Raw genomic sequence first — 13,887 nt, 5'->3', positions numbered from 1 at the left:
GAGTGGCCTTCTTTCTGCCCGGAGGCGGGGGGGAGGGCTGATCCGGATCCTGATCAGGGCAGTCAGTATCTCTCTCTCTCTCTCTCTCTCTCTCTCTCCCCCCCCCCTCTCTCTCTCTCTCTCTCTCTCGCCCAGCACGGAGCTGGAGTGCACCAACAGAGAGTCGCCTTGCTCGGAATTCCCATCCAGCTGATGGGTCGAGGCCCTTTCTGCTTTAATAGAGAAGGAGAGGGGAGGAGAAGGAGAGGGGAGGAGAAGGAGAGGGCCTAGAGAGGCATTCGAGACCACAACTTCCCAGCCTGCCTGGCATGGTTCAACCCTGGCCCCAGCCCCAGCCCCAGCCCCAGCGTGTGTGGCGCTGGCCAGGGCGGTCTGCTCTCTGCAGCACCAGCGGCAGGATCCATCAGCCCACCGTTGAGACGCATTAGTACTCGACAGGACGAGCAGGGGGTTCTGAGCTGGGGGGCGTCGAGCCATCAAGACAACACAATGACCATCTGCCTCGCGTGCTGAGGCACCTGCCTCACGTGCTGAGACACCTGTCTCGGGTGCTCAGGGCCACGTCTACAGGAGACAATGCGAGGCCACAAATGGCCGGACGCCTACAGCTGGTCTTTTGTGGCTTCCCCTGGTGGCAGGCGCGGTCGTGGGCTCACACACACACACACACACACACACACACACACACACACACACACACACACACACACACACACACACACACACACACACACACACACACACACACACACACACACACACACACACACACACACACACACACACACACACACACACACACACACACACACACACACACACACCCGCCACCGTGGTCCTCCCCGGACACATAAGCTTGTTTATCACCTTGCAACATATTGTCCCTGTCCTCATGAGCTGGGGCGGGAGATGGATACACTGACTGGGAGGGGGGGAGAGAGAGGGGGAGACACAGTGAGAGAGAGAGAAAGACAGAGAGAGACAGTGAGAGACAGTGAGAGACAGTGAGAGACAGAGAGAGACAGAGAGAGACAGAGAGAGAGAGAGCGCGAGAGAGAGAGAGAGAGAGAGAGGGGGGAGAGAGAGAGAATTGGAAAGTGTGTAATAGAGGGGACAGAGGCTAATTAAGGAAGGCTGGATTAATTAGGCTTTCAGACTGCCTTCGTCTCATGCTCCCACTGAGCAGCGCCAGCAGGCCTCCACCACACCTCCATTCCTCCGCCCCTCCATCCCTCCACCCCTCCACCATGCCTCCTGGCCAGCCTATTGTTGCAGGGCTTTTCTTTCTCCATTCATGGGAATGTGTCAGCCTATCCACCCAGAGGCCGAGGGAATTGAGTCAAGGTAAACACATACAGTAAAGACCCCTAATCTGGCTGGAAAAAAAACAGGAAGCTGAATGCACATGTGTTCACAGTGCGCGGCACAGCATACAGAGACAAATGTAGGTCAGCATGCTGCGGTGTTTCATTGGAGGAGAGGTAACACAGTGTTGTAATGCTGTAATGCCATGAAATGCAGAAGGATCAGGGCTCGAGACACGATGCCCTCCGCTCATGTTTCCGTCTGTTTTGCGAGCGATGTGACACGAACCCAGGGTTGGGTTTCTTTTAAATGTCTTCCCGACTTCCTCGTTGTGGAAGAGCCAAGGCCTGTAATTTAGTTTACTATCAATTCATCAAAACCCAGTTGATGGAAAGAGAGAGATGGGCAGAGAGATGGAGATAAAGAGAGAGATGGAGAGGAGAGAGAGATGGAGAGGAGAGAGAGAGCGAGAGAGAGAGATGGAGATGTGGGGGAGAGAGAGCGAGAGAGAGCGAGAGAGAGAGAGAGAGAGAGAGAGAGAGAGAGAGAGAGAGAGAGAGAGAGAGAGAGAGAGAAAGGTCCTTATTAAAAAAATGTGTGAAAAATCCCTCCCCACAGTATTCAAGGCCATGTTTTCAATGGCTCTCGCCCCGGCGAGATCAAAACAAGGAGTGAGAGGCTTTCGAGATGTGGAGAGCTCGACGGATTCATTCTCCTCTCGACAAAGAGAAGTCCTCTCAACCCCTGCTATACCTAATACCCTTGGCCATGTCTTCGGAGGTGCTGTGACAGGATTAATATTTATTAGGGTCCTGTCTTGGCAAAAGGGAAATGAGGGGGAAAAGCGAAGTGTGTCGAAAAGCTGGGTTCAGACATTTTTGTCTTGATTGACGCAATGGCTGGCAGGGAATAATTCATTTTGAGGAGGAGACACAAGTGCCCTTGCACCAGCTCCCGGCTCAAGTTTATGATAATCCTAATAAATTATGATGCACCGCGGAGACATTAAAAACAGTGATTGGCACTAAATCAAACAGGCAGTGCCTCTTAGGTCAGTCTGTAAGAACTAAGTACTGTATGCAGTCAGCCAGCCAACATGCTCCTCCTCCTCCTCCTCGTAGCTAAGCTAGCTAGCTAGCTCTGCCCTTTAGAAGAAAGACAAACAAGAAATATGTGTTTGCTCTCCATCTGTCAATGTAGGTCCACCTCTCAATCTCATTCACAGTCTCCTCTACCTCTCTCTCCCTCTCCTAATGACTCTCTCTCTCTCTCTCTACCTCTCTCTCCCTCTCTCCTCCTCCCTCCCTCTCTCTCTCTTAATGACTCTCTAACTCTCTCTCCTCTCCCTCACAAACTCTCTCTTATCCTTTCTCCCTCCCCCTCTCTCTCTTTGTTTATATATATATTAATCTCCCTCTCTCTCTCTCTCTTTATTTAGATATCCCTGTCCTTTTACATTTGTTTTCCCACATTGAAACATAAAGTGCATTCCTTTCCTAACACCACCATTCTTGTCAAGGTGTGGTAGGACCCAAAGGCAAGGAAATACACAGCCATTTTGAAAACAAAGGGTTTAATCATGAAAAGCCAGGGAAACAGATAGGGTACGGACATGGGTAGTGGTAAGTACAAGACAAAGACTGGACACAAAACAGGAACCTAAATACACGAACCAAACGACACACAGGTGGACACAATGACGCTAACAAGAACGAGACAGGTGAAGACAATGAGACAGGGAAACACTAGGACAGGGCAAAAAAACTGAGACCGGGGGGGTACGGCTGTGGCCGTGACAATTCTATTCTCCAGTATTCTTCGAACCAGACTATTTTCTGTATTTCATTCCTACCCATTTTTCTGGGTTATCTAATTCACGCTTCGACTGATAACCAGATTGAAGCCGCCAGTTTTAATCTCAGCCAAGCACTCCTGTCTACTGTGTGGATTAATCCACTCTCATCATCTGCAGCGGTCAGAGGCGCAAAACATCAATTTGTTTACCTACATCTGGATAGGGGGACGCCGATAATAGCCCTTCGTACACCACAGCCATTATCATGGAGGAATATGAATAGTCTGCCTTGATTAAAACAACAGAAACTATCAACAGTATTACCATCTTACGCCAAACAACTTGAAAGTGTTTCGTCTCCTTAGTCTGAAAAGCTTCCAGTAAATCTGCTGCACTGTGTGTCCTTGGGTCAAACACGCAAGGCCATCCTTGATAGTTGATGCTTTCATTACAGGCAGTCGCCTCACCTACTGGCAGAGCAGGGATGTCGTTTGCAGCCATTACGGCTCACCTACTGGCAGAGCAGGGATGTCGTTTGCAGCCATTATGGCTCGAAATATCCCGTCCTGGCCAAAGGAAGAGAGTGTGTTCTAGTAGACTGTGTCACAACAGAGGGACCACAGAAGCACATCAGAATTGCATTAACTGCATGAGAGGGAGATTACAGACTGAAACACATGAAGTGGAAAGACAGTGGGTTAGAGTGATTAAAAGCACAGCACTGTTGCACTGATTGTGAAGCGTTTTTGGAATCGGTCCCATTCGAGACGTGCCTACAACACTGCAGGAAAAACGCCACTGGAATTCTGAATGTTTTTTTGTTTGTTTTATTATATATATTTTTTCTTTCAAAATCGACAGACGGATGGTATAACCCCTTGGTACTGGGATGTGCCGGGTAATTTAAATACAACTCAGAAATACAACACGGGGCCTGAATAGCCTGATGCAGTGCCGTAGAACCCCACAGCAGTAAACCCATTCATTCGGAGGGAGTACATACAACAGATTTTGTCATAAAAAGCAACCAGCTGGTGGTATTAGACCTCCATCGCAGAATGTGAAGTGAGATTGATTGGCCACAGAGAAAACAATCAAAACATTCTGAATGACACAGCAAGAGGGACGTTTTCCTATAGATTTCCACCCCCCCCCCCCACCCCCCTCACCCTTCCTTTTTCTTTCATCTTTAGAGCGGTTTTGTGGACACAAAGTTTATTGTGAGGATATTTGAAAACATCTACATGAAATGATTGAGTAGCCGCATCCAGACACGTTTCAGACGTTCGCTGAATGGTCCGGTACTCCTGTATCACTGATGCCTCTCTGAGACGAGTCTGGCTGCTTTTATGATCATCGTTATGATCTTCCTAACATTAAAGAGATGGCCAATCCATAGGGAGAGGGACTGTGGTCCCTAAATGTCCTTGCTGGCTTCACGGCACAATCAATCCCAAACGTATCCATTGTTGGTTTTGTCGATAAAGACCTTTCATTACCTTGCTAATCCAATCGATAAAAAACACTGTTATATTTCACAGTGAAAGACTGCCTTGGAAAATGTGACATTTATGGCATGGAAAGCATGGGTCTAGATATCTGTGGAGGAGGCAGAAAGATGCATTATCTCTGAAGATGATATATTGGCGCAACGTTTCTCTATTCCTCTAACCTCACACAGACTGCCAGGCGTCAGGGCCTGGAGACGTCTGCAAACGCAGGACACAATATATAAAAAAAACACAGGTTGGGAGATGAGGAAGGACTTCTAACACACGTTTGAATGCCCCTTGTTACTGGGATGTGAGCAGGCTTCACGTCAGACGTGTGAGGGTGGAATACTAAACCGTGGCAGGGAGAATGGAACTCATCAATCATGGAGGGGGAGCATTTCCCTGCAGTGGAAGCGGGCCAAACACCACTGGGGTTGCAACAGCCCCGCTACAGTCCAGGATGATGAGGACAGGTAATTAACTAAAAATAATGTTTGCTTGAATTAGCAGAGGAGGGTGCTGAAACACAACAACAACCCAAAAAGGTAGGAATGAATGATCGAAAAATATCCAAGTTGGAGGTATTTGGATGTAGGCAGTTGGTGCCCAAGCCCCAAAAAACAGAACACCCTTACCCCCATTAGTCATCACTGTGTACAGCTATGCAAAATCACCCTCCCAAACACAGGAAAACACTGTCTTTTCAGGGCACCAACAGTAAAATGTGGCTCAGCAAATCCGTAATACAACGGGCGCGCCTGCTCATGACAAATTCAACACAGCTCGACCCCAAGACACTCTGCTGGTCTGCTCCGTAAATTGAGCCAAAGAGGTTCTCACGCCGGACGATACCGTCCCCTTAATTCGGACTTTGTTTTCTCTGTGCCTTATTCACAGATCAGGCCACTGAGGAGAACATGCCGGACACCCCTCTGATCTCCCTCAGAACAGCTTGGACTGCCACCGATCAGAAGATGGACTGCAGCCTGGGGAGGTGAGCCTGCGTGAATTGTGTGGAGGCATCCTTGCCAATCGAGCTGTCTCGCCTGGACGGCGTCCCGATTTGTCCGTCATCTTCAACAGCCTCTCCCCCCTGCCTGTGTGTCAACATCAGTTCCCTTTGTCTATACGCCTGCCTGCCAACCTACCTGCTCTCTCCGGCTGAGCCTGTCTGTCTGTCTGTCTGCCTGTCTGCCATTTTGCCTTTCTTTCTTTCTCTCTGTCTGTCTGTCAGAGCCCTCAGATCTGCAGCCTCCTGGTCCTGCAGCCTCCTGGTCCTGCAGCCTCCTGGTCCTGCAGCCTCCTGGTCCTGCAGCCTCCTGGTCCTGCAGCCTCCTGGTCCTGCAGCACCAGGAGGCTGCAATGGTGATGCCAGCTTCAATATCCTGACAGGGCCCTCTCAGCCGACAGGAGAAGTAGCTCCACAACAGAACAAAAGGCAGAGGATGTCCCTGCTCTTTACCCGAGCATCATTCACAGATACACCCACCTTAACTGGGATGGATACCCCCCCCCGGTATCTGGAGAAGCACACATCACACATGAGGGCATTGAGGAAACGAGACAGACAAGACCACGAGCCCGCCCTCTTGCGTGTGGGCTAACCCGGAGTGGTGCTTTAGCGTTAGCAATAGAATTAGGAGGGAAAGGCCGGACCTGGAATGAGGCTCCGTCTACAAAATAAACCCATTTTGGTAAGTGGACTTTAACATAAAGGACCCTTGAAAAATGGATACGAGGCAAAGAATACAAATTGGAATTCATGAGATGACAAGATGAAGTGCAAGGACGTGGAATGAGAGGGAGAGGGGCCAGGCAGGAGAGCAGAGATAGTCAAACTAAGAAGTGAGCAGAGTATCATTAAAGAAGTACTCGGGTCGCCTTGAGGAAATTGGTAAGAAAAAAGGTAGAGAGAGAAAACAGTCTTTGCTTCCTTTCCAGGTAATGCGATTGCTGTATTGGTGATCTAACACCCTCATTAAGCACGGATCAAACGCCGGTGTGAGAATCGACGGAGTGGAACGGCGGAGTGTAAGAGACGGGGATTAGGAGGATGAGAGAGATGTTCGCTCTCTAACGGTGAGCGTTTGAAGTCCCCTCCGCATGCTTAATTGTCGAGCGAAGACACTACCATCGAGAAGTTTGCCTCGCCTGCGAAGGAGCCGACGGAGCTCTTGCCCTGAGCTCCACCCAGAGTGTTTGTCTGTGTTTGTTTTTGTACGCAATTACGAATCCGGCGTAATGACCTTGGTTTGAAAATTATAAATAACATACATTTACTTCAGGGAACATGCTAACGATATCAGACAAACGCATCGTTAGTCTTCCCCGTTCAGTTTCACTTGTACCCGTTTGCTTTTAAATGAGACTTACACAGGATTTAAATTGAGTGATTTTACGACACGACCGGCCGGCGTCAGTACAAAATGCTATCTCCAATCTTTTGTAGGCTTGTTACTGGTTCTGCATTGGGCCTGAAACAGCCCTTTGTTAAAGACCCCTTTGTGCTTGTGATAAATGACTGTGAGTCACGTGGCCCGCCTGTACTACTGGAAACCACCAAGACAAAAAAAAAGGCAATTTTTAGCAAAGGCAATCAAGGCAACAAAAGTAGATGACATATCAGAGATTAATAAATACAACAGAACAAATCTCCAAATCCGTCATCTGAGAACAGGTTTTGAGTGGATGCATTACCACAGCTTATACATGCACTCTCAATCTCTCTCAGAGTCTGCAACTTTGTATTAGTAGATCTGGCCTCATTGCATTAAACTCTTATTTGCTGGTGACATGGCGGAGGATTTAGAGTGCTGTGACTAACTGACTGCAAAAATAAACATAAGACCTGAAATGTGCGTGTTTGTGTGTTTCCGCATATGTGATGCTTGTTTTCCAGACCTACGTGTGTGATTGTTAAAGAATGAGACAGAGAGAGGCACAAGGCAGGTGGAGGGTGAGACAGAGAGAGGCACAAGGCAGGTGGAGAGTGAGACAGAGAGAGGCAAAAGGCAGGTGGAGGGTGAGACAGAGAGAGGCACAAGGCAGGTGGAGGGTGAGACAGAGAGAGGCAAAAGGCAGGTGGAGGGTGAGACAGAGAGAGGCACAAGGCAGGTGGAGGGTGAGACAGAGAGAGGCAAAAGGCAGGTGGAGGGTGAGACAGAGAGAGGCACAAGGCAGGTGGAGGGTGAGACAGAGAGAGGCACAAGGCAGGTGGAGGGTGAGACAGAGAGAGGCACAAGGCAGGTGGAGGAATAGCCCTTTCCAGGATCCCGGAGTCACCGACGAACCAGGAAAAGGGACGTAGTCATCTAGCTGTGATGAGGAAGCCTGTTTGTTTACTGTGACAACGCTGTTTTAACATTCCGTACTAGAGTCCACAAATGGTCACGCGAAACCCATGAAAACACAACACAGCGTTTTGGTCAGAGAAAAACATAATTTTAAGAAGAAATTTAAACCCGCTCTCTGCATTCAAGGAGCTGTCATTACGAAAAAGCCAGCGGCACACTTTGTGCTTGTGAAATGATGCAATATAGGTGGTACTTATGCCGCGTTTGTACTCAAATTTACATGAGACAACATTTTCTCTATAACGACGAGAAGGACTTTGTGAGAATGCCCTCTTCTGCCAGAACAAGGACATATCACGCCGATGACAGTGACACAACACTCACGTCGGACACACCACAACAAAACACACGCTCGGCCTTCAGCCTTCCTACACCTGCCAACCGGACCGCTACCGACACAGAAAAGTCACGGCACAAACGTAACATCCAACAGAATCAGAGGGGAACATTTACCTCGGCTGGCCTCGCCTGTGGACAGAGTTTTATGTAGGAGAGGTGGCGGTTGTGTGGGTCATACCTCGCATTCCCTGGAGCCAGAGATGGTGTAGGTGCAAGGCCCAGTGCCGTTCACCATCACATCCATGGCCTCCGAATTGGTGGGCTTGTAGTCCACATAGTACTCCTGAAGCGGGGAGCTCAGGGTCCGTTCCGTCTCGCGAGACTTTTTCCGGCGCTTGCGGGCGGCGGCCGAGTGCTCCTGCAGCTGCTTGACGCTGCTGGGGTAGCGCTTCCACGACACGTAGATCACCAGCAGGATCATGGCCACCGACAGGAACAGGGCCACGCTTCCGGCCACGATCTTGTGGAAGGACACGGGCTCCAGGTCCTGTTCGGGCGGAGGGGGGGGCGGGCGGGGTGACGGCTGAAGACGTGGGCCTCCGTCCGGCTCCTTCCCCTCGTTTCCCGGCCCCCGTGGGCGAGGAGGGGAACGCGGGGCGGCTCTCGGTCTGGACGGGGCTGCTGGAGGGGTATGGAGGGGCGCTGGCGGTGATGGGTGGGGCCGGGTTGGTGCGACACATGCCGTGAGAGTCCACGGCGTCCATCACCTTCTCGCCCTGGGCCTCCTTGGGGGCAGCGCAGATCATGGTGGTCTCCTTGTTCCCTCGGAAGTTCCTCAGCCAGGCCACCAGGGGGCAGACCACGGGGCCGCAGTCCCACACGTTCCCCGCCAGGCTGATGGAGGTCAGGGAGACCCAGGTAGACACCGCCTCCTGGGAGACGTTGGTCAGCTTGTTGGAGTCCAGGTTGAGGGTCTGGAGGTTGGGCAGACACTGGTAGACCCCGGCATCCACCTCTTGGAGGTCGTTCCCGGAGAGGTCCAGCTTCTGCAGGGAGGTCCAGGTCCAGGTCAGGCCCTGACTCATTGAGCGGATCCGGTTCCACTGCAGGTAGAGAGCCCTCAGGTTGTAGAGGCGCGGGAAGTGCGAGAAGTTGATCTTGGAGAACTGGTTGTGCTCCAGGTGCAGCTCGGTGAGCTTGAGCAGACCTGAGAAGGCGTTGCGGGTGATACTGCGGAGACGGTTGTAGCCCAGATCCAGGAACTCCAGGTTCCTGCAGTCCTGAAAGAGACGAACCGGTATGCTCTTCAGGGAGTTGGAGCGCATGTGCAGGCTTAGCAGCTTGCGTAGGCCCTGGAACTGGCCCGGCTGCAAGGCCTGGAGCTTGTTGTAGGACAGGTCCAGGTTCCGGAGGTTGGGGACCGGGTGGAAAGTGGTGTTGTGGAGTGACGTGATCTTGTTGGAGCTCAAGATCAGCTCCTTGAGTCTACGTACGCCCTGGAAGGCGAGGCCGTCGACGGAGGCTATGTAGTTGTGGTCCAGGTACAGCCAGATGAGCTGGTTGAGGCCTACAAACTGGCCGGCTCGCAGGCTGGCCAGGCTGTTGTAGCGGAGGGAGAGTCCCTGGCAGCCCCCGGACAGGTTCTTGGGGACATCGCGGAAAGCGCTGGACTCACAGTAGACGATTTTCCCATCGCAGCGGCAGCTCTTGGGGCATGGTCGCTCGCTGAAGGACGGGGTTGCTGCCAGCCACACCTGCATGAGCAGTGGCACCATCAGCCAGCGACGCCGCATGCCAGAACCTGGGGAGGGAGGGGAGGGAGGGAGGGAGGGAGGGAGGGAGGGAGGGAGGGAGGGAGGGAGGGAGGGAGGGAGGGAGGGAGGGAGGGAGGGAGGGAGGGAGGGAGGGAGGGAGGGAGGGAGGGAGGGAGGGAGGGAGGGAGGGAGGGAGGGAGGGAGGGAGGGAGGGAGGGAGGGAGGGAGGGAGGGAGGGAGGGAGGGAGAGAAAAGGTGGGTGGTCAATAAGGAGAGAGCATATATTTGTCAAGACCCTCTCGGAACAACGCATGTGTTAATAATGTGATATGGTTGAATCGTTACGATCATCCGCATGATCTAAGAATCCTCCATATAGCGAATCCTCACTTATGCTACCTGCTTCTTTCAAAGTCTTTACATAAGCTTACTCGGCTGATTAAAACAAGCTTGGATTCCGGACTGAAATGGTACTTTTAATTAGCTTCACTGCAATGGACCAAAGTGGCAGATTTTCATCTGGCTTTGCCTGTATTCAGTCCTCCAACAAGCCACCCCAGTGCTCGCGGCAAACACTGAGAAGTCATAAAAGCCAGCCGGCACACAGCAAATTAGCATTCAGGAGCTGAGGACTGTGTATACAAGTCTGGAGGCGGATCAATTTAGAATCAAGCCACTTCACATTGAACCATAACGGAACAGTTAAGGCTGTGGAGTGAATCATGCCTTTCACCTCCCTCCTCCCTCCACCCTCCTCCCTCCACCCTCCTCCTCCCTCCTCCCACCCTCCTCCTCCCACCCTCCTCCTCCCTCCTCCCTCCACCCTCCTCCTTTCTCTTCCCCCGAGTTCAAACAAAAGAGTCAACTCTCTAGAAACCCGTCTGGCATTCGACAACTACGCTCCGCGAAAACAAAAGCACATATATGAATACTAAACATCTCAAAGTGTGGCAATTCAATAAACAAAAAAAGACTGAGATGTAATCGTACAGCGGACGTGCCGTCGCTCAGTTCGAGGTGCTCGGAGGATCTGCGTTTCTGACCCCACCGAGTCCATCGTGAGCGACGAGGAACTGCCGACGGTCAGCCGTCTTGTAGCCTGGTGAGATAGCAGGCCTCATATGTAATTGTGAATTAGCGGATTCAATTAAAATCACTCCCCTTACGGAGTCCCTAACGATCTGTCATTACGATGCATTGATTTCCTCTGGAGAAGTGCACTTAGCACTGTGTGCTGCTGTCTTCTGTCGGAACCCCGGAGGCCTGTGCAGCTCTGGACACTGAGAATGTGAGAGGATGAACACACTCTATTGCTGTACAGAGAATCTTGCTAAATCGCCTAGTGACACTAACTAGCGGTCTTGATTATTCCTAAGGAGAGGCATTGGCATGTTGTGAATCTGTTTCTGCAGAGCCAAACAAACGGTGTGTTTCAGATAGTCAGACCATGGAGATCCATCACAGACCTCAAACAGTACTAGCAGCTTGACTGCATCATGTGGGCTCGTGAATTTGTTTTTTCTCCTCTTTCATCTTCATGGTAGCATTGTCAAAATCTATTATTTTTCAAAGTAGTAGCTGAACAGCATCCTTCTGCATACGATGGCTATTAAAACCAATGTGCTCTCCCAAGCATCTGCTGAACCCATATGTGTTGTGTGCATTGTGTGTGTGTGTGTGTGTGTGTGTGTGTGTGGGTGTGTGTGTGTGTGAGGGAGGGAGAAAAAGAAAGTGTGTTTGTACGTGTACATGTATGTGTGTGTGGAATAGTGTGTGTTATCTCGTTTTTCAGAAATGCCTTTAATCATCGGTTCCAGATGGAGATCTGCATCAGATGCTGAGGATCAGCTGGGACGACTATTGATTATCCCAGCACAGAAACCACAGAACATCAATCCAGTTTACAGTGTTGAATCATGAGTCAACTCGTAAACTTAATGATCAAGAGTGTGCTTGTTGTTTTTTTTGTTTTCTGTTTTTGCTTTGAGCCGACGCAGAAATGATTTAGGCATTTTCTTTTACAATATCAAGGCAAAAAGAAACGCTAACAATGTGTCTTTCTGTGTGTTAAAGGCTGACATTTACATAACCATACAGAACAATGTTTATGTTCTGTAATGTGCCGTGTGCTTTTAGGGTAATTGGCAAAACACTGTTCGGCGTGTGACAAACATACTATGTGGGTTGTTGTTATGCTCGAAGGATTTCACGCTGTACGTTCAAGTCGTATCCCGACTGATACAAAAGAGAATGGCCTTCTTCTCCTGTTCCCACGCAAACAAAACAGCTATATTAAAAAAGCAGCCATCCTGCCCCTTTGCCTCGCCACCTCTCTAACCCGACTGACACTGTCTGTGGTTTAATGAGCGTTCTGTGCACTAATGCCTCTATAAGCCTGCTTCCTCCCTGTTGTGCCTCTCATCTCATTCACAGAGAGCAACATGAGACACCCACTGAGACGTCACTCACCGGTCACATGACTATCACCGCCGTTTCTACCCCTCGTCTCCAAATCATTTCCGTTCCTCCGCCGTCGCTCCGTCGCCGGCTGAACTATCACCTTAGAGGAACCAGCCTTCAGCCAGCCCATTACCGCCACAGAAGAGTCAGGCGTAGGGAGTCAGGTGGCTGAGCGGTTAGGGAAGCGGGCTAGTAATCAGAAGGTTGCCAGTTCGATTCTCGGCCGTGCCGAATGACGTTGTGTCCTTGGGCAAGGCACTTCACCCTGCTTACCTCGGGGGAATGTCCCTGTACTTAGTGTAAGTCGCTCTGGATAAGAGCGTCTGCTAAATGACTAAATGTGCTGTAAGACGGGAGATCCAGCATGGCCGACGTGGCCTTTTCTGCTTCTCGAAAACAGGGCTGTTGACGTAGCTTGGCGCTACAGTGGTAGCCTTGGCCTCACTCACTTAGGAGGCTTGTCCGTGGCTTTCCACCAGTGTTTTCACTTGGTTCTCACCTCTACTGTTATCGCAGCTGCAATTGTGGTGAATCCCATTCCAAAATACAGCGACCATAAGAGATATTCTGCACTTTCAAACTCAACAGTGCAGAAGTTAAAGGGTTTCCAAACATGTCCCCTATATTTAGCAACCAAAGAGGCATTCCTGAATATTTGGACGCTTGTACTCTAGACGAGTCTTCTTTCTTTCCTCTACAACACAGCACTGTGGCACTGCCCAACTTTCACTAACCTAAAATAAAACAAAACATTAGTTTAATAGCTTGGCAAATGCATTCATTAAACCGACTCTAAACCCTACAAGTATCCCATTGTTATCTGGGTCCTGATTCTGACCAAACTGCCATCAACTACAAAAGAACCAAACACAATCAGTTAGTGTCAGAGGACGTCACTATCAACAAGCCTAAGCCGTACTAGTCCCCAATTACCCCTGAGATGACAGGCAGTCCTGCCCAGGCAGGGCAGGGCCCATCTCGATGCTACTTGGGAGCCCGTGTTTCCCGCTCTCCATGCCTGGAGGAAACACAGGTTTCTTTGTGTGCAGGCAGGAAATATAGCATATTGCTTTTGCATTTGCTGCACTGATTGGGGTAAAGTGCAGCCCATGTTATTCTGGGCAAATGGATTAGGAGAAGTACTTTTATGTTGATTCCACTTACAGTTCCCTAGAATGCAGGTAACAAACACCCTCCACACACACACACACACACACACACACTGACTGTGTTTGTGTTTTTGCCTTGTGTCTGTTTTCTGATTTCCCTTGGTGGCAACAGTTCCTCCAGGGAGGAGTGACTAAGAATAACCAATCAAGCGTCCCTCCTCCAATTGCACTACAGCTGATGCCGTCCCTGCCCCTCCCTGCCCAGCCCCGCTCACTCTCTCTCCCTGAGTCCAAAACACCTCCACCTTCTGGGCGGCAGCTCCAACTCACCTCTGTGGA

The 13,887-nt window shown here is 50.5% G+C and overlaps 1 protein-coding gene across 1 annotated transcript in view; it reads right to left on the bottom strand.

Annotated features, from left to right (window-relative positions):
- LOC136964523 (leucine-rich repeat transmembrane neuronal protein 4) overlaps positions 1-12,569 on the bottom strand; it is a 41,648-nt gene extending 29,079 nt beyond the window's left edge. Inside the window, 3 exon segments of the mRNA XM_067258682.1 lie at positions 8,464-8,790; positions 8,792-10,026; positions 12,449-12,569. Coding sequence (XP_067114783.1) covers positions 8,464-8,790; positions 8,792-10,026; positions 12,449-12,569 — 1,683 coding nt within the window.
- Positions 12,570-13,887: the final 1,318 nt, after the last annotated feature.

This window comes from Osmerus mordax, chromosome 20 (genome assembly GCF_038355195.1).
Source record: "Osmerus mordax isolate fOsmMor3 chromosome 20, fOsmMor3.pri, whole genome shotgun sequence".
NCBI lineage: Eukaryota > Metazoa > Chordata > Actinopteri > Osmeriformes > Osmeridae > Osmerus > Osmerus mordax.
Note: the sequence above shows the minus strand (reverse complement) of the source record. Positions and strands in the feature narration are given on the sequence as shown.